Consider the following 20203-nt stretch of genomic DNA (forward strand, 5'->3'; position numbering starts at 1 on the left):
TACTTGGAGCTGGTGTACTTGGTGACGGCCTTGGTGCCCTCAGACACGGCGTGCTTGGCCAGCTCACCGGGCAGCAGCAGGCGGACGGCGGTCTGGATCTCCCTGGAAGTGATGGTGGAGCGCTTGTTGTAGTGAGCCAGACGGGAGGCCTCACCGGCGATGCGCTCAAAGATGTCGCTGACAAACGAGTTCATGATGCCCATGGCCTTGGAGGAGATGCCGGTGTCGGGGTGGACCTGCTTCAGCACCTTGTACACGTAGATGGCGTAGCTCTCCCTCCTCTTGGTCCTCCTCTTCTTATTGCCGCTCTTGCTGACGTTCTTTGTGGCGCCTTTCTTTGAGCCCTTCTTGGGCGCTTTGACTGTAGTTTCAGGCATGTTGTAGCTCTGCTGTTAACCGAAGAGTATGTGCTGACGGGTCGGAGCGCTGCTATATAAATGAAACCGCATGCAAATACAGTGTGCTGTCCCCACTCTGCCACTGGCTGATATTCAGAGCCTCATGCAGTGTAGAAACTTTCCCCGGATGTGACTCATGTTTCTGCTGCTGGGCTGCTGCAAGGATCAGAACCGTGAAATACAGTTTTCTTTTGTTTCAAAACCATCCAGTCAGGAGTCACTTTGAACAACAAGAACATTACATTTCTACATTTGTTTTTTAAATGACGTCTCAAAACACAATTTTAATAGATAGATGATACTTTATTAATCCCGAGGAAATTAAGGCACCCAGTAGCTTTTTACACAACACATACAGACACACAGATACACACACTGATAAAAAAAAAAAATAGGTACAAAAAAAAATAAACACACTGCAGTGAAATGATCGTACCAGGATCACTACAGAGAGCTGTCACAGTAATATGTTTGTGATGTTAGTACATATTTGTGGTTGACAGCGCAGGTATTGCAATGTAAGGTGATTAGATTAAAGTGTGAGAGCAGTGCAGTAATTAGAAGTAATTAATACTTTGCTATGGATGACGTTGACATGGTACATTTTCTTTGTATAAGTTGTTGACAAGAAAATGCTAATAGAAGAATAACAAAAAATAAATAAAAGGAGTTTAGTAAAGTAAAACTGTTAAATGTTTATTTTGAAAAGAAATGTGATTTTGGAGGAAAAAGGATGATGTTAAAGGCTTGGTATGTTTCACAATATGTTGTACATACATAACATAAAGTGTGAACTGTGGGCCAGTTAAATCCTCTGTGTCTTGTTTGTGTCTGATGCTCAAGTAAACAATTTAAAATATATAGTTGTCACCATCTAGTGCACATAATCTGATACTGTGAACTTAACTTTTTGTGCACTTGATAAATTAGATCTAGAATGTTTCTCAAAGTGGTAAGAGGTGAAACTTCTTCTCCATCACAACTCTCTGCACTATTAGCCTACAATGATCTGTCCATCCATAATGTTCATGTGATCATGATGGAACTGAAACAGTGTCAGTGTAACATTTAAAGTCACTTCCTGCTTCCACAGACAGCTGACATGTATTTGTCAGTGTGTTTGATCATTAATAGGACAAAGTTATGAACTATTTCAATCTAAAGGAGTCACAGCAGCAGCTCTGATGGGAAGTCTGGCTAAACTGCACCATGAGCCTCGGCCATCAACAGCGTGTTTGCTGCCACCACAAAAACGTGACTTTATTCCAAAGTCATCAACAGCACATGCTTGTTTTTACACGGAGTCCCTGAACAAACATGTGGGCCAGCTGGAAAACGGCTTTTGATGGAGCTGTGATGCATTTGAAATCATTTTAGGAGAGAAATGAGTGGGAAAAGCCGCCGAGCAGCGCTGGCCACGGCGGCAATAGGTGAGGTTTGGAGGCTCCACAGACAAAATGCAGAGAGCATCAGAGCTCTACATGACTTGAATATGAAGAGACACAAGTCCGCTATCGGCCCCTTCACTGTCAGCCTTCAGCACCTCTCACACATTTAGTTTGGACTCTTTTAGCAGTCCAGAGAAAACACAAGTTGCACGGCATCCACACTGCACGGAGGAGCCACGGGCTGGCTTGAGTCTCCACGGTTCTCATGATGTGTTTAAGGACAGCCTCCTGCTCGGAGTTCTCCAACAGTCCAGTCACACTCTCGTCTTGTCCTCAGTGAGAATACAACTACTGTAATAGAAGATGGCAGAAGTAGCTCCAGCTCCAGCTCCAGCCGCCGCTGCGCCGCCCAAAGCGGCTAAACCAGCCAAGAAGAAGTCCACCGCACCGAAGAGGAGCGGTCCCAGCGTCAGCGATCTGATCATTAAAGCTGTGGCCGCATCCAAGGAGCGAGGCGGCGTGTCTACGGCCGCCATGAAGAAGGCTCTGGCTGCCGGCGGCTACGATGTGGACAAGAACAAGGCCCGCATCAAGGTCGCCATCAAAAAGCTGGTGGCGAAGGGGACCCTGGTTCAGGTCAAGGGGACCGGGGCCTCCGGCTCCTTCAAGATGAGCAAGAAGGCAGACGCACCCAAGGCCAAGAAGCCAGCGGCCAAGAAAACTGTTAAAGCCAGGAAGCCCGCAGCCGCCAAGAAGCCCGCAGCCGCCAAGAAGCCCGCAGCCGCCAAGAAGCCCGCAGCCAAGAAACCTGCAGCGGCCCGCAGCCGCCAAGAAGCCCGCAGCCAAGAAACCTGCAGCGGCCAAGAAGACTGCGGCAGCCAAGAAGGCAGCTTCCCCGAAGAAAGCCGCCAAGAAGGCCACGAAACCCGCAGCGGCCAAGAAAGCAACCAAGAACACCAAGAGCCCTGCAAAGCCCGCAAAGANCCCCAAGGCCAAGAAGCCAGCGGCCAAGAAAGCTATTAAAGCTAGGAAGCCCGCAGCCGCCAAGAAGCCTGCAGCCGCCAAGAAGCCCGCAGCCAAGAAATCTGCAGCGGCCAAGAAGACTGTGGCAGCCAAGAAGGCAGCTTCCCCGAAGAAAGCCGCCAAGAAGGCCACGAAACCCGCAGCGGCCAAGAAAGTAACCAAGAACACCAAGAGCCCTGCAAAGCCCGCAAAGAAGCCTGCAAAGTCCCCCGCTAAACCTAAGGTGGCCAAGAAGGCACCTAAGAAAGTTGCCGCCAAGAAGCCTGCCAAGAAAGCAGCACCCAAGAAGAAGTGAGCTGTCTGTCATCACTCTCAACAAAGGCTCTTTTAAGAGCCACCCACATCATCATTAAGAGCATTGTTTTCTATTGTATTATTAATATCTGCACACAGAGTTGTATTTAAAATGGAGATCATGAAGACAAGCATAGTAATAATACACCAAATCACTGCAAAGGTTTCACTCAACAAAGTAGGTAAAATGCTTAAAATAACAGTTGATGAGACATCAGAGAGACAGGTAATAAACCGTATCATATATCCTCTATGGTGGGCCAGCCATATATTTTGCCTCCAGTCTAATTTCTCCTGATAACATCCTCTTGTCATTACTCTTGATCTCTTTGATGATCTATGCTACTGTAGGAGTTAACTTACGACATATTCAAAATAAACAAGTTCTTTCCTGTTCCAGTAAATATGAGCAGCTACACTGGAAAGAAGTGGCAGCAGCTCCATCTTTTATATCAGTAAGTGTATTGAAATCTCAACATAATATATTAAACTCAACATTAACTGTATTTTCTCTCTCCTTTCTCCCCCAACCACTCACTGTGATGTTCACCAGCTTCAGGGACTGACCAATCCTGTGCGAGCAACAGCACAGCCTCTTTACATCGTGGCTGTAATTAGACCCTTCTGCGTTCGGTGACACTCGACTGTACAGAACTGTGCAGCTGTGATTGTCTGAAACCACCGTCAAAAGCGAGGTCGAGAGAGGGGTCAGACAGGGCTGCCCTCTTAATGCTGCCTTGTACATTTTGGCTATAAGCCCTTTAATCAAAATAATCAACTCTGAAAGTTTAATCTCTGGTACATGTGTGGGTCACGTGCCCATGTTTACAGCAATTACTTACGCTGATGTCGTCACTGTTATTATAAAGAACCAATTGGAAATGGATGTTCTAACAAATCATTTAAATCTGTATGAACTAGCATCTGGTGCTAAGTTGAATCATAGTAAAACAGAGGGAGTTTGGATAGGAGACGAGAGGGATAAACCGAACATTAATGTTCAAATTAACCACAAAATAAAAATTTTGGGTATAACATTCTGTAGTAGTGTTTGTAGTGAAAGAAACTGGGAGCAAAAATTGACTGAAACCAAAGAAGAAGTAAAAAAATGGGAAAACCATTATAAACCAGTTATATATACCAGTTATAAAACCAGAATCAACATCATTTAAACTTTCATCCTGTCCAAACTCGTCTTTCTGGCTAACATCTTTCCTCCGTCAGAGAAAATGATTATGAAATTAAATAAACAGTGTGTTAATCTAGTGTGGGGTACAACCAGAGAGGTCACTAAAAGAGAAATAATGTATAAAGGTAAGGAATATGGGGGTTTTGGGGGCTGTGGATCTGGGCATTAAATTAAAGGTCGCTTTTGTTAGAAATGTATCTGCTGCATTCCTCAGAAACGCTCTCTGGATAGGGAACAGATCACTGTGGAGAGAAAGGAGAGGGAGAGACAGAACTGGCCCATATTATAAATTATTATATGCTGATTATCTAATGGAACACCAACATTTAAATATTGATTGGTGTAGTTCATCCAGCAAACATATTTTTAATACAATTAATGATTATAAATATGGAGGCCTTATAAAATATAAACACATATCTGATAATTATAGCAATGAAGTGATAAATATATTAAAAAATATAAATCCATGTCAGAGAGCATCAGAGACAACAGATGGCTGACATCAGTGGGCAGACTCCCAGTGAGAGCAGTTGTTTCATGGAGTTGTTACGTTACCACCAAAATATGTCCAATGATCAACTGCTCTGAGCCTGAAACTCAAGAACATCTGCTAATGAACTGTTACAGAGCCCAAGAGGTGTGGAGCATTTTAAAAGGTCTGGGTGTGAATTTTAAAATATGCTACAAATCTGTTATGTATGGACTTTTGGATGAGAAGATGCCCCCGAAACACAAAGAGCTGTTTCAAATGATCATCAGTGTAGTTTGTGTTAAAATATGGAAAACAAGATGTGCCATGACTCTATATCAGACTGTCATAGACAGCAACATGGTCGTGAGGCAGGTACTCACAGACCTCCGGAGGAGGAAAACAATGGACAAATCTAAGTGCCTCCCCTGGCACCTCTTGGAACTGTAACTCTGACTAAAGGACACTTCCCATCCTTTTGGTTGTATTGTTGTCATGTATTGTCTTATCTAATTTGTATGCTGATAAATTCTGTCTGTACTTGTATTTGAAATTAAATAAAGTTTATTTAAAAAAAAAAAATCAAAAGCGAAAGAGCAGTTATGTTCTATTTTATATAAACTTTAAGATACTTTGAAGATAATTCAATAATTTGTTTATATCACTAATGTATTTTCTAGTCAGCATATTATGACTATTCTGTATCACATACATTTATAATAAACTGTAGTTGTTTTGTGAATGCAAACTAATCATTTGGCGAAAAATTTAATTGTGGTGTATTGTCATGATATATAATATAATAATGGCAGGAGGGGTAATATTCGTGTTCTGTATCACTTCTGAAAATTGGCATTAGTTTAAGCAGGCAGACGACAGTGAATGTGCTTGTGTAACTTTCACAGTGATGTACAGTACAGGCGAGGTTCCATTCATTCTTATTAAGAAACAATAGTTTGGGTTTAGGCAATTTCTTTTTTTTTTTTATACAACTTCTCCAGCCTTCGAAAACACCCTCACATGGCACAGATGATGCTGGTGTACACAAAGCCTACAGCAAGGCTGTATAAATGTGGGTATATCAGTTTCTGCCTGTCCCAGTACTCCAGTGGGTCCTGCAATCTTCCAATATTTGGTTCGGACTAGTGATGGTGAAATCGAAGCTTCATGAAGCAGTGAACCACTTTGACACAACTGCTTCATCAATGACACACTGCTTCGAAGCATTTCATACAGTCGAAAGAGTGACATCTGCTGGCTGTACTTCAGAACTGCATCTAAGTGGAGGACCTGAACAAGCCTTAGGACTGCCTGTCACATATTGCTTTGTACTTGTATTTCAGACTGTGGTGAGGTGTGCCACTGCTGCACCAACTGGTTCTCGTTGTTCATATAGTCTTTGCAACATCAAGTATGTGGAGTTCCATCTGGTTTCAACTTCTTGAATCAGTTTGTGAACTGGCTTCTGCAGCTGAGTGTGCATCTCTGTGAGTTTCTTCTTTGCTTTTGTGCTTGTCCCAAAAAATGCGACAATTCTTCGGCCTCTTGTTCTGATGTCAGCCAGTGGAGGAGTTTGATCCAGTACCTTCTTCACAATAAGACTGAAACTGTGGGCTAAACATGGCACATTTCTGACAGCCAACAGTTTGGCACAAAGGATCATATTGGATGCATTGTCTGTGATTAAACAGTGCACTTTCTCTCTCTCAAGCTCCACTGATTTATCTGCAGCTCCATGGCATCCCTCAAATGTTCTGCTGTGTGGGACTGTATGAAATGTCCTACACCAAGCAAAACACTTGACCCCAAGATGGGCATCCATGTTCATGGAGGTCCACATGTCTGCAGTTAAGCTTACAGATGTGCTTTCTCCAGTTCCTGCTTTGCCTTCTCTTCAGCCTCTTATACCTTTTCTCCACCACAGCTTGTAAGGCCTGGTGAATAGGCAAGATGTAGGTTGGGTCCAGCTTCTGTACGAGTGCCCTGAAGCCTTTGTCCTCCACCACTTTAAATGGTTGAGTGTCAAGCACAGCCATGTCAACCAGTGCCTTGTCCAACTCAGCTTGCCGACCTTACAATGAAAGTATGCAAACATTATTATTTAAAAGTATACATTTCAGTTGTTTTTCAGTTTTACAGCTATATGTTGACATACATATAGCTATTCACTGTTTGAGCAGTGAATCAGAACCCTTTTTAAAGCCTTGACATATTGAAATGCCCAACCCCTTCGAAATTCCCGCGAAGCAGGGCAACACGTGATATAACGTAACAAGGCCTTGCTCACAGTAGTCACCTGATTGTGGACGTGCCGAATCAGGTATCGATAAACTGTCTCGGAACACTTCGCTTCAAAAGATCGACACTGTGTCGAGCGAACTGGCTCGAGTGTAACATCAGTAGTTCGGACAGGTAACACTGTATCTCCACAGTAACATCTGCAGTTACAATCTTGTGTTCTCTTGTTTACATGGCAGTGTTGCCTAGATGATGCCACAGTTTGTTACCTGAGAAGAACACACAGATCATGTTAGTGAGTGTTTTAATTATCATAATTGACCCCAAAACCAAAAATAATACATTACCTTGGGTTACAGGTTGAACATCCTGTGATACTGATGCCTGATCTGATAGTTCTGGGGTTTGAGCCGACCTAATTATGGCAGGTAACAGCCAGGTAGGCATCCATGTTAATGTGTGTCCACATGTCAGACGTAAGGCTAACTGCAGCCACCTTCTGCACTTTAGCCTTCTCCTTAGCTGCGTCATATTTGGCCTCCGCCATGGCCTCTACAGTCTAAAGGGGGAAAAACAACAACAACAAAAAAAACAACAGTGCTGAATTGTCAGATGAACAATGAAAGTACACCTTTGCTTTATGCATGCACCCATACACACCTGCCTTGTGGGGAGAACATAGGTAGGATCCAGTTTGGACACAAATGCTTCCCTATCATGGAGATGAAGCCTCATACAGCTCTTGTTTTCTGGTGGCTGGATAAAAGAAAATATATGTAAATACAGTTAGTTACTTGTCTTTCATTTGCACAATAAACAAACGTCAACATAATAAAATTGTGACAGTATACTTGTAATATTTTAATGACTTACCTTGTCTGGGTGCACCTCCAGTTCCCTCCTTATTCTCACACAAGGCATGGAAATGCCTTGGCATGGATGAAGTGTTATTATATCCTTGGGACACAAACACCTCACCTTTTAAATAAAAGAAGAAATAGTGAAAAATACAGTTCTCGATAAGCAGACTTAATGCATCTGTAATTATATAATTAGCTTATGTTATTGGGAGTAATCAAATCAAAGTCTTCCCACACAGGGAAATCCTCCTCTCCCTCGCTGGCTCCATCCTAGCAACTATCCTTCTCTCAACTGACCAAAACTGTCCTATCACAACCACACATTTCAGCCTGTGGGATTTATATTGCTGTCAAAACCTTGCGCCAAGAACTGAACCATGTGGTACAGCCACCATACAGCACTGATGCGTCAACCCACCCGCCATATTTCTGGCTCTACCTCTACGGCACACACACAGCATACAGCTCAAATGAAAGCAGACATTCCACAGTTTCCGAACATGTCCGCCAAAGCACGCTACACCAAAGCATCTGAGAGATAGAGGCCAAAGAACAACAACAAATCATTTCGCCGAGCTATAGTTGTAAAATTTCTCTCACCTTTGTTGTTTTTGCCATGAAAAGTTTATTCTGCCGGTAAAACACGGTGCATGCTGGTAAACCGACATGTTGTGTTACATTCAAATGAGTCCGGACGTTTCTGTTGGAGTTTAGGACCCGGGGGAAGCATTACAATTTGCGCAAACAGCAGCCTGTACCTCCCCCACAGCGGCGTTCTGATGATTCTCATTGGCTGACAGTGCTGTCAATCTCTTCTTGGTGGGTATAGCGTCATTTTATTGGCTCTAACGAATTGAATGAGGTGTCATTCACTCAAATCGACCCGTCTGTTGCGGAGATGGAGCCTCCGAAGCACCGAAAGGTTAATCTGCTCCATGGATTCAACATTCAGTTGCTTTGTGGGGTCATTTATGGAATGGGAAATATGTTGGATTTATTGAAAACCATTAGTGATTTAAATGAGAAATCAAATGTCACACATGGTGCCAAACTGTGCCATAATGGCAATTTTGGAGACCCCTATTAAAACCTCTCTAATTTTCTTCTACTTCACTTTATCAGAATCAACCTTTGCAGAGATAATGTTCACATATTGTTCTATGATCTGATAGAGGGTAGAGGGCATGTTGATGCCTTCAGGCCTGGAGCCTTAAACAAGAGACATTTGGGGAAGATTGGACAAGTAACATGGAAGTTACACCTTCCTGTTTAATGGTGAATATCATCACCTAAATATTTTCTTGGAAAAGATGCAGCAGATGACCCGAAGTAAGACCAAAGTATGAAGCCTCACCTCGTCCAAATTCAACAAAGATGGCAATATCACAGAAAATCTAAGGTCCAAGTCAGCAGGGACAAATGTTGACAAATGCCTCTGGATGAGAGGCTGGTTCTGTCATCTTTCAAAGGGGGCATGTACAGATGTCTAACAAACTGAAACTGAAGAAAAAACATGAAGTGTCTTACACAGACTGGGTGCTCATTTTACCTCTATGAAACATAGGTGTCAGAAGTCTCCATGCCCCTATGTCAGTAGAAGTGTCAGTACAACCAATATTACCCTGCATTCAAAAGTTGATGTGAGCAGAAATTTGGATTAACTGATGGAGGAACGTAAAATATAACTTGTTCTGGTGAGAGAAAAAAGTCCTGTGTTTGTGATATATTATAGTTTTGTGTAGTGGTACCTGACCAATGCAGGAGACCCCTCACAAGGGTCACAGGATTAAGCTGAGAGCTTGAAAAACCCAAATCATCTTCTGCAAAATGACATGAGACATAATGGATGGAAAGGGAATTGTAATAACAAGAAAAATATTAAGTTGAAACAAAAGTTTTAATTTCACACTTTAAGAAGGAAAGACTATACAGGAAAATACAATGTAAAAAGTTCTTTTGATATAATATGATGGCATTTGACGTCATAAATAGGATTAATGTGAAAACAAACAATCTCTAATTTTGGTAATACTTTATTTACAACAACAGACTGAAAGGGAATTTATATCTAACTTGACCAAGTTAATGATTTGGGTTAATCAGGAAAAAAATTTACTAACCCACAAAGTAGTGCCTCTCCTTGTGCTGTTCACTAGGAGGGCCCATTGTAGTTAAGAGTAGATAAAATAATATAGCCTATGATGAAATTATCTATCTATCTATCTAAAATGATTAATTGATATGTTGTCAGTGATGTTAAACATGTGTCATCAGCAGGAAGGAGCTCTTGAGCTGAGAGTGAGGTGGCTCTTAAAAGAGCCGTGGTGTGTTAAGTGTAGTCGGGTGAGTTTAAGCCCTCTCCCCGCGGATCCTGCGGGCCAGCTGGATGTCTTTGGGCATGATGGTGACCCTCTTGGCGTGGATGGCGCACAGGTTGGTGTCCTCGAAGAGACCCACCAGGTAAGCCTCGCTGGACTCCTGCAGAGCCATGACGGCGGAGCTCTGGAAGCGCAGGTCGGTCTTGAAGTCCTGAGCGATCTCCCTCACCAGCCGCTGGAAGGGCAGCTTGCGGATCAGCAGCTCGGTGGACTTCTGGTAGCGGCGGATCTCTCTCAGAGCCACGGTACCGGGCCTGTAACGGTGAGGCTTCTTCACGCCGCCGGTGGCCGGGGCGCTCTTACGGGCAGCCTTGGTGGCCAGCTGCTTCCTGGGGGCTTTGCCTCCGGTGGACTTACGGGCGGTCTGCTTGGTTCTTGCCATGACTTCTTATTACTTCTCTGCTCTCGAGAAACATGTAGGAAACACCGAGAGACACGCGGCTCTTAAACTGTGGGACCGGCTGTGACGTGCTGACGCTGTTTCACACCTCCGGCTCCTCATTGGTGAGCGGCTCTTCAACTGAGCTCAGCACCGCCTCGGCAGCGACCCCCCGCCTGAATCTGCGCCGCTCATTGGCCCAAAGTCGGTTGAAAAATGTCCGCCAAAGTGCAGAGTGTGCCGCCCTCTGCTGCTCTGCTGGAAGCCTCTTTCCTGGTTGGTCTGACAGGAGCCGTCCCGGACATATAAAGGAGGCTTTCTGCTGTAGGTGCAGCATTGTCTCTGAGTCTCAACTCTAGGAAACATCGCAACATGTCTGGTCGCGGGAAAACCACCGGTAAAGTCAGAGCCAAGGCAAAGACCCGCTCCTCTCGTGCCGGGCTTCAGTTCCCAGTCGGCCGTGTTCACAGGCTGCTGCGTAAAGGAAACTATGCGGAGCGTGTCGGTGCCGGAGCCCCCGTGTACCTGGCGGCGGTGCTGGAGTATCTGACCGCTGAGATCCTGGAGCTGGCTGGAAACGCCGCCCGCGACAACAAGAAGACCAGGATCATCCCCCGTCACCTGCAGCTGGCTGTCCGCAACGACGAGGAGCTCAACAAGCTGCTGGGCAAAGTCACCATCGCTCAGGGCGGCGTGCTGCCCAACATCCAGGCTGTCCTGCTGCCCAAGAAGACCGAGAAGGCCGCCAAGGCCAAGTAAACCTGGACACCCGCTCACTGCTGGAAACCACACCCCAAAAAGGCTCTTTTAAGAGCCAAACACTCACCTCACAAAGACCTCGGTTCCTCATATAATAACATAATAATTCATTCATTTCCACAAGCTGGGGAATTTACAACATTTCAGCAATAAAAGGGAAAGTCAGATATCCCACCAATATTGGTGGGACATCTGAGTTTGAATTATTCTGAAATATTGATTATAACTTCATTTGACATGTGGACTAGATTATAAAGTCTGATCTGGATTCATTGTAAATATTCGACAAGGTGGCGCCATATCCCTCTGCTTTGACAGTGAGATCACTATTTTGGATTTATACTTTGTATAAAGTGTGTGTGTGTGTGTGTAAATAAAGCTACCTTGACTTATGTTATTCATGCAACACCTAAAAACTTATAAATACACAATAAACTATGCAGGCTTTTTTACTGAGGCACTCACATGAAGGCAGTGTGCACAACTTAGATGATGTCATGCGATATTTGCATATCAAATAAGCACCGCATGTGTACTCTGCTGCGCTCCTCCCCTTGTGCCTGTTCTCCATCTCACTCAGTGGAGGAGCAAAGGAGGAGCTTGTGTGTGCATCTGTATGAAACACAGCGATTAAAAAACAAACAAACAAACAAAAAAAACACGAACGGCTCCCAACTGCGACTCTGTTCCCATCGTTCATGTTAATGAGCCGTTCAAAAGATTCGGTTCTTTCGTGACCGTCACAACTCTAACAACAATACACTTTATTCTGATATAAATACAAAAACTCTGTTGTCCTTCATTAACAAGCCCTGATACACGTTTTAAAACTGAAACACAAACATTTCAATCAAAATATTTCTGGCTTTTGTTGAATCACTTCATGGAAAATTAACTTTATTTTCCACCTCACTCAGATAACACAGAACACAGGTCTGGTTTCCTCCTCAATGTTTTTGAATGGACCGACATCCAGAGGATGAACAGCAGCTCTCAGCTGTGTCACTGAAGATATTTGTGATCGGGGGCAAAACTTTATTTTGATATCCATATTATGTCCCTAATTAATATTTTCATACTTCCCAGTGAGCTGCTCTTCCACTTTATTGAGTCTGTCATGTGTTGATCTATAACTATGTGTCTTCTGCTGATACCTGCTGTTCATCTTTACAGCACAATCTCACTTATCTAGAGAATTATTCCAGAAAGACCCGACTTTGCAGGTGGAAAATAACTGAAGTGCACTTCTACCTGTTGGTGGTTGTTGAATATGTGAGATACAGATAACTCAGTTAAATTTAATTTATATTTAACTAAACTTAACAAGTTTATGATAAGTGATGAAAACTGTAACAGCAGCCAACATCAAGTGTCATCTGGAGAGAAATCCAGTTGACTTCAGGATATAAAGATTGAAGTTGACTGTACAGTTACATATCCTGCTATGACTCTAATGGTTTGATACAACCCACAAATGCAGTTTACCAGCTGAGGAGCGCTGTCACTTGTGTTTATGAGCCTGTTTTCATTGTGAGAGAATTTTCACATCAGGAGGGAGAAACTGGGGCTGATAGATGAGTCATCTATTCACAGTAGAGTGGTGATTTCCTGCTTCTATACAGACAGAAGATCTTGGCACTTGTAGGGACCGTTCAGGACAGCCGTCCTCTTCAGTCCCGGTTGCTCCATGGGAGTGGGGAGGGGAAAGGAGAGTAAAGGGGTTAATCAATCACCATGACGACATCACAATCTGTTCACTCTGCTCACCATGCAATATAAAAATAATTTTCATCTTTTTTTTCCTTTTCTTTTTTCTTTTTTCCCCATTTTTTCCCTTTATTTTCCTTTAACCCTGACTAGTTAAAAAACAAAAAACAAAACAAAAAAAAAACTATATACAAGACTGCAGAATATCAATAACAATAGGACACATCTGTAAAAAACTATAAAACAAAGTCTAGGAACTTTTCAGTTGCCCCATCTTAAAATCAATAATTAAAATAATCAAATAGAACAATAAAGAGATAAAACAATAAAGAAAAGTAAGAGCAAAATCCTTTAAATATCTAAAATGTGTTGTGGTTTCTATATTGTGTTTCAGGAGAACAGACAGGGGAGTGGTGCAAATGAATCTGGGTGGGTTTGTTCTTTCTTCCTCAATGATTGGTTGGAGTGATGGATTTGTTTCAGCCCTGTGAAGATACTTTTTTCCCAGATAGACCATTCGTTCTTGCAGTGTCATGAAGCCAGAGATAAGGTGGGTGTATTTGTTGCTTGTGTATTTGGGGATTCTGTAGCACATTTTTATTGCAATGTTTTGTATGGTCTGGAGTTTCTTTAGTTGTGCTGCCCCTACATTACACCAGGCAGGCGCTGCATATTCGAACAGAGGTCGAATATAAGACTGGTACACCCTTGAAGCCGTTTCTGGATTTGCTCCTCCTTCTTTTCTGCAGAGCACTTTCAACCTTCGTCTGGCCTTGTTTTCCATGTCAGCAATATGTGCTGTCCACTGCATGTTTTGTTGGAAGGTAACTCCTAGAAATTTATCCACTGCATGTTTTGTTGGAAGGTAACTCCTAGAAATTTAGCTGTTGGTGTGACCTGAAGAGTTCTTCCATACAGCTTGAGGTTTATTTGGTGGTTTTTGTGTGGGTGTCTGGTGAATATTACACATTGTGTTTTTGTAGGATTCAGTTTCGCTCTCCACATGTTTGCCCAGCCTTCCATCTCTGTGATGCACACCTGTAGCTTTTTGGCAGCATATTTTATATTCTTTGCAGTGGCCCAATAGCAGAGGTCGTCTGCGAACTGCGAGACCTGTCCCTTTCCTCTAGGTGGATAATATATGTCACAAATATACAGTAAAAACAGTAGAGGACTGAGGGCTGAGCCTTGGGGCACACCGGCTTCTGGGCTGAATCTGGAAGATATTGAGGTTCCAACTTTGACTGTGATTTCTCTGTCATTTAAAAAACTGTTTAAAAGCACCACCATTTGTTGTGGGAGTTTTAGATTCTGATCCAGCAACCTGTATACAAATCCATCATGCCACATTTTATCGAATGCCTTCTCAATATCAAAGAAGACTCCAATCGTCACTTATTTTTTATTAAAGCCACGCTGTACATCCTCTGCCAGCCTCAGGATGTTATCAGTTACTTCTTTCCCTCCTAAATCCTGCCTGGTGGACCCCCAAAACTCCTAGAGTATCAAAATGTCTTTGAAGCCTGTCAGCCAGCACTCTCTCCAGTAGTTTGCCCAGAGTACTCAGGAGGCTGATGGGTCTATAGTTGGCTGCCAGGTGAGGGTCTTTGTGTGGTTTGGGGATCATGGTGACCAGAGCTGATTTCCAGGGCTTAGGGAAGTAACCAATATGGAGGCAGATTGTGAAGAGGTCTGCAAGTTGAGCCAGATATTCTATTGCTGATTCTTTGATGAGTCTATTGTCTACACCATCTTCCCCCGGGGCTTTAACTTTGAGTTTCTTGAAATGCTCTTGGAGTTCGGTTATTGTGACAGCTTTAATCAGAGGGTTATTGGTGTCTATGTTTGCTCTTATGGGTAGATGTGTAGGCAGACTGACCTGCCGCTCTACAATCTCTTTCCACTCTGGATCGAATAAAGGGTCCTCTGGGCATGAATGGACGTTCTTCAGGTGCTCTTTAAAAACATTGGCCTTTTCTTTTTCTTCTTCAATAATCTTGTCATTATTTCTTAATACTGAGACTTTAGTGTTGTTTTTCTTTCCATTTATTTGGTGAATTTTTTGCCAGAATGTTTTTGGGTTCGGGTCATTATTTAGGTCTGTGTAAAACCTGTCCCATGTTCTTTCTCTCTCCTTCCTTATTTCTCTCCGTATTTGTGTTTGTAATTGATTAGCTCTTTGTTTAATCTCTGGAGATCTTGTTTTCATGAACTCTCTTCTTAGTTTCCTTTTTGTTTTTATCAGGTGTATCAGTGAAGGTGGAAGATTCTTTGCACCCTTTTGAACTCCTTTGAGATTTATTGTGTTTTCCCGGGCTGTGAGGAGGATTTGTCCCAGAAAAAGAGCTCACAAGGAAGGAGATTATTACTCAGGTTGGTGGTGGAATGTTTAAATGTCTCCCAGTTTGCTGTTTTATAATCGTATTTTAGTTTTCTTGCAGCAGCTTGAGCCTTCAGGTTGAATGAGATGATTATTGGAAGGTGGTCGCTGCCAATATCTGGACACACAGAAAACTGGGGTCTGGGGTGACGAGGCAAAGATCCAGAATATCCACTGAGTTGTAAGAGGGGGAATAGTGTGTTGGTTCATCACTGTTTAAGAGGACAAGGTCAAACTGTTCAGTTATGTTGTTTAGTATAATACCTGACTGGATTGTAGTTTTGTTATTGAAAGATGAATGTTTGGCATTAAAATCTCCCATTATTACAACTGTCTTTTCTTTTAGGAGGGTTTCTTGAAAGAGATGTGGAGATGGAGTGACACCAGGTGGACAATAAACTGACATGAGGAGCATGCTGGAGTTTGAAGAGAGCTTAACTCTAGCAGTAACAAATTCATTATTCTGGGCTTGTTCAGGACTCAATGAGATTGTAGTTTCATGATAAACAACTGGTCTTTTAATAAGCAGAGCCACTCCTCCACCTTTTCCCTGAGGTCTGTCACTTCTTATGATGTCATATCCAGGTAGAGAGAAATCGATGTGGGGGGAGAGGAATGTTTCGTTTACTGAAGCTACATGCACGTCTTTTTCCTGTAGAATGTGCAGCAGCTCTTCTCTGTTTGATCTTATGCCTCTTATGTTAATATGAAAAATGTTAATTGGCCCATTTTTTTTTCTTTCTCTTTCTTTAACTTTTTATTGGAAGTGTTTTTCCAGACATTTCCAGATGACTTCAAATTGTTTTCCGTCCTGGCACAAGGTCTTCAGGTCATCTTGGAGGGTGGTGCGTTGTGCTAGGGGTCTGGTGGTTTTGTGACCTGAGTGGAGTTGAGAGAGAGACTGGGTCCGGGCATGGGGGGGCCGGATCTGGGATAAATATGTTGGACATTGCTTGGAAGCCGCAGAATGATTACCACCACAGTTAGCACATTTTGTTTCATGTTTGGCTTTGTCACATGTTTTGTGTGAGTGTTCTTCTCCACGTCTGACACATTTAGATTTGTGTCTGCACTGTGGGGCTGTGTGGTTAAACCCCTGGCAGTTGAAACACTGTTTGATGTTCGGAGCAGTGTGTGCTTTTTCGACCCGATAGTGGAAAAAGTCCAGGAAAAATCCTTCCCTTAGAAGTTTAGTGGCATCATCAGGGTTAGTCAAGGAGACCCTGATAAAGGTGGTAGGGCTCTCTGTTCTCCTGCTGATGATGCGGTGGGCTCTCAGTATCTCAATGCCTTGGTTATTAAGTTCCTCTTTGATTTGGTCGACGGTGATGTTGAGTGATGGTCCTTTAATGATGATTTGCCTGTCGGTTTGTTGTGGTCCTGTCCTGCCTTGGCGGTTTTCCAGCTTCACGCTGAGGTTGGAGCTTTGAAAAGCTTTTTCAGGCCATGGTGCTAGGAGCTGGTTCATTGATTTGGGGTCTTTTGGGAAAACCAGCAGCCCTCCCCGCTGCAGGTTAACCAACTTATGGAGTGATATTGTTGGTTTACAGCACATTATTTCTTTGGCAATGTCCTTTTCAGTTTGAAATACTGCTCTGTTGATGTTGTCAATGATTATTGGTGGGGGAGCGTTAGACTGCTGTGTTGTTTCAGGTGGTGGCGTTGCTTGAGGACTTGAGTTTGGTCTGTATCTTTTTTTAGGATTTTGAACCAGTTCAAAGCCGCTGTCGTCATTGGCTGTTACAGCCTGAGCATATGATTGATGGGCATGGGCTACAGCAGGAGCAGGTTTGCTTCCATTTTGTAGAAAGATATCCATTTTGGTGAGTGTGCTTTTCAATTCTGGCACAAATAAAGCAAGTGGAGTTTGTTGAATATGATAACTGAGATCACTGAACAGGGTTTGGATTTGTCCGAAAATTGTTTTCAGGATTTCATCTGGTTTATTTTGAGAGCTCTGGGCGCTGCTGATCAAAGGTGGTTTGGGGGCACTTGCTGACCCTTGCTCGACAGTCTGCAGCGCCTCTTCAATAAAGTTGTCAGTGCTTGGGTTGGCAGCTGGATGAGGGTCAGAGGGAAGAGGAGTTGGTTTTGGCTTGATATTGTCAAGAGGATTTTGTTTGGTTGGCCTCAGTGGATCAGCAGGCTTTAATTTGGTAGAGGTTTTAGTGGAGTTTATTTTTCCATTAAAGGCTTTGGACCACACAGCTTGCCTTTGTTCTGGTGTCATTGTGTTGGAGCATTGTTTTGCTGCCATTTTGTATGTGCGTGCCTGTGTGTGTTTCAATAACTTGCAATTTAGTTATTTTAAAATGGATAAAAATGATTCAAACCAATTTAAAAGGTAGAAAAATAGATAAAATGGGCAAAGTTCTTAATTTAAAAAAGGAAAATATTGAAGGATAACACTTAGAATAATGAGTTAAATATACTACACAAAGGGTTATAATATTCAGTTGCGATTTAAATTTTTGGAAGTATCCACTAGAAATAGGCTGAGCTTCAGCCTTCTCCCAGAGAACAAGTCAATGGCAGAAAATTATAGACCAGTTAGTCTGACATCAGTAATTTGTAAGACAATGGAAAAATTAATTAGAAACTATATAGTAGATCATATGAAGACCCACAGGCTTTTTAGTAATAAGCAGTATGGATTTATATCTGGGAGATCAACATCACTTCAGCTTCTTACGGTTCTGGATAAGTGGACAGCAGCTTTGGATAAAGGGCAGACAGTTGATTGTATATATATGGACTTCCAAAAAGCTTTCGATAAAGTTCCCCATAAAAGATTACTTTCAAAAATAAAATCTTATGGTTTAGATGACAGGGTTATAGATTGGATACAGGACTTTTTGCACAATAGGAAACAACATGTGGGGGTGAATGGAGTTATGTCAGGCTGGAAACCTGTGACATCAGGAGTCCCACAAGGCTCAGTACTGGGGCCCGTTCTCTTTGTCCTATATATAAATGATTTATCAAGTGTGATACATTCTGATTTATACCTTTTTGCAGATGACACTAAAATATTTAGGACAATTACAAAGGACACAGACACAGTTAATCTTCAAGCAGATCTTCACAGTATGAGTAATTGGTGTGATACCTGGTTATTGACATTAAATCCAGAAAAATGTAAGCATCTGCATGTTGGAGGAAGGGGTGACAACTGCGTAGAGTATGTGGTTGGAGACTTGCTTGTCCAACATATAGAAGAGGAAAAGGATATAGGTGTGGTGGTTGACAGTTCATTAGAATTTCAAAAACACATTTTTGAAAAAATTAAAATAGCGAATTCCAGGGTGGTGATAATAAAACGAACTTTTACAAATTTAAGTAAGGAAATTGTTTTACCATTATACAAAGCTTTGGTGAGATCTCATCTTGAATTTGCTAGTTCTGTCTGGTGTCCTTATAAAGCAAAATATATAGAAAAAATTGAAGCAGTTCAGACAAGAGCAACCAAATTAATCCCAGGTCTGAAAGAGATGCCATATGAAAAGAGATTAAGGCACTTAGAATTACCAACTCTTGTCTATAGGAGGTATAGAGGTGACATGATTGAGGTTTACAAACTTGTCCACAAAGTATATGACTCCACAGTTGAGCCTGTTGTCAGTTTTTGGAATAATAGGTATGAATTAAGAGGAAATTCTTTAAAACTCATCCCAAAAATGTGTCACTCTGACAAAAGAAAAAACTTTTTTACACTTAGGGCTGTAAGAGTATGGAATGAGCTTCCAGAGGATGTAGTGCAGGCTAATTATAAAGCAAGGATATGATTTTTGTGGATTTGGATTATTTTTGAGATAAAGTGAGATTATCTTGGATATATTATATGTATTTAAGTGATATGTATTATTGAGGTTTTGAACTGTATATTGTGTTTGTTTTTCTTGTATGGCTGATAGTATTTTGAGTCTGATGTAGAGGATTTATATCCTGTATCAGATGTATTTTCATTAAATTTCATTAAAGGGAGAAAACCCTGCCTTGTGGAAGACAGCAAACAATACGTGTGTTAGGTGAGCAAGTGAACAGATAGTGATAAGTGCTTTAGTGAGTGACTTAATCCCGGGGTTTGTGACAAGGTGCCCAAACTTCAAGACGCCTTACCACCGGGATGAGAAGTGCATAAGAGATGATTAGAGTTTGCTTGTCTTCCTTAACGGGTTTGCAAGCCTCGTTGTACAGCCGCGGTTGTAGACGTTTTCTCCACACAAAGAGCGAGAGGATTACTCGTCCGTTCTTCTTCTTCTTCTTTTGGTTTTGATTGGCGGCTGGCATCCTACTATTAGGCGCATTGCCGCCACCTACCGGACTGGAGTGTGGAACAGGAGGCTAGCAGTAAATTAAAAAAACAAAAATAACAAAACAAAAAAAAAAAAGAAATGGCAGGGGGGAACCCCCTCCAAACCCAATCTAGATCCTCTCAACTAAACCAGTTTTCCTCAAATATCTTCGTACATGTTTATTAATATCGTCTGATCTTTGTAACAGATTCCCTAGTGTGAATCCTACTTTCTCTTTCTCCAGGCCTGCTTTTAACACTCTCCTCTCTCTTTCATACTCTTTGCATTCCATTAACACGTGTTGCACTGTCTCCTGCTCATTACAGCTTCTACAGTTACCTGTAGGGTGTTTACCAACTATTCTTAATGTGCTGTTCAGCCCTGTATGTCCCAGCCTGAGGCGGGTGAGGGCCACCTCCTCCTTCCTGCTCCTGCCCAACACC

At 42.5% G+C, this 20203-nt stretch overlaps 4 protein-coding genes and 1 long non-coding RNA gene across 8 annotated transcripts in view; 3 read left to right on the top strand and 2 right to left on the bottom strand.

The window, feature by feature from the left end:
- Positions 1-10688, bottom strand: part of LOC126385619 (histone H3-like) — a 23322-nt gene extending 12634 nt beyond the window's left edge. Inside the window, exon 1 of the mRNA XM_050037428.1 lies at positions 10272-10688. Coding sequence (XP_049893385.1) covers positions 10272-10622 — 351 coding nt within the window. The 5' untranslated portion in view covers positions 10623-10688. The remainder of the gene's footprint in view (positions 1-10271) is intronic.
- Positions 1376-5294, top strand: LOC126385601 (histone H1-like). 3 transcript variants are annotated; one of them, XM_050037408.1, is made up of 4 exons: positions 1376-2482; positions 2778-3100; positions 3504-3558; positions 3657-5294. In XM_050037408.1, the coding sequence occupies exons 1-4, from the start codon at positions 2150-2152 to the stop codon at positions 3738-3740; spliced, it is 795 nt and encodes a 264-aa protein (XP_049893365.1). In that variant the 5' UTR covers positions 1376-2149; the 3' UTR covers positions 3741-5294. The 3 variants fall into 3 exon arrangements, with proteins under 3 accessions (XP_049893365.1, XP_049893364.1, XP_049893366.1); XM_050037407.1 differs by having other exon boundaries at positions 3504-5294; XM_050037409.1 differs by lacking the exon at positions 3504-3558 and having other exon boundaries at positions 1380-2482.
- Positions 5499-8542, bottom strand: LOC126385620 (uncharacterized). 2 transcript variants are annotated; one of them, XR_007569434.1, is made up of 6 exons: positions 8463-8542; positions 7876-7980; positions 7663-7758; positions 7350-7561; positions 7061-7271; positions 5499-6835 (listed from the first exon to the last, which is right to left on the bottom strand). It is a non-coding gene; the product is annotated as an uncharacterized LOC126385620 (long non-coding RNA). The 2 variants fall into 2 exon arrangements; XR_007569433.1 differs by lacking the exon at positions 7061-7271.
- A 237-nt stretch (positions 10689-10925) lies between the features above and the next one.
- LOC126385608 (histone H2A-like) lies at positions 10926-11472 on the top strand. Its single transcript, XM_050037417.1, has one exon. The coding sequence runs from the start codon at positions 10992-10994 to the stop codon at positions 11376-11378; it is 387 nt and encodes a 128-aa protein (XP_049893374.1). The 5' UTR covers positions 10926-10991; the 3' UTR covers positions 11379-11472.
- Positions 11473-20145: 8673 nt separating this feature from the next.
- LOC126385505 (histone H4-like) overlaps positions 20146-20203 on the top strand; it is a 1313-nt gene continuing 1255 nt past the window's right edge. Inside the window, exon 1 of the mRNA XM_050037251.1 lies at positions 20146-20164. Within this exon, the coding sequence (XP_049893208.1) occupies positions 20146-20164 (19 nt within the window). The remainder of the gene's footprint in view (positions 20165-20203) is intronic.

The sequence above is a fragment of the Epinephelus moara genome, chromosome 24, assembly GCF_006386435.1.
Source record: "Epinephelus moara isolate mb chromosome 24, YSFRI_EMoa_1.0, whole genome shotgun sequence".
In the NCBI taxonomy this organism is placed as follows: domain Eukaryota; kingdom Metazoa; phylum Chordata; class Actinopteri; order Perciformes; family Serranidae; genus Epinephelus; species Epinephelus moara.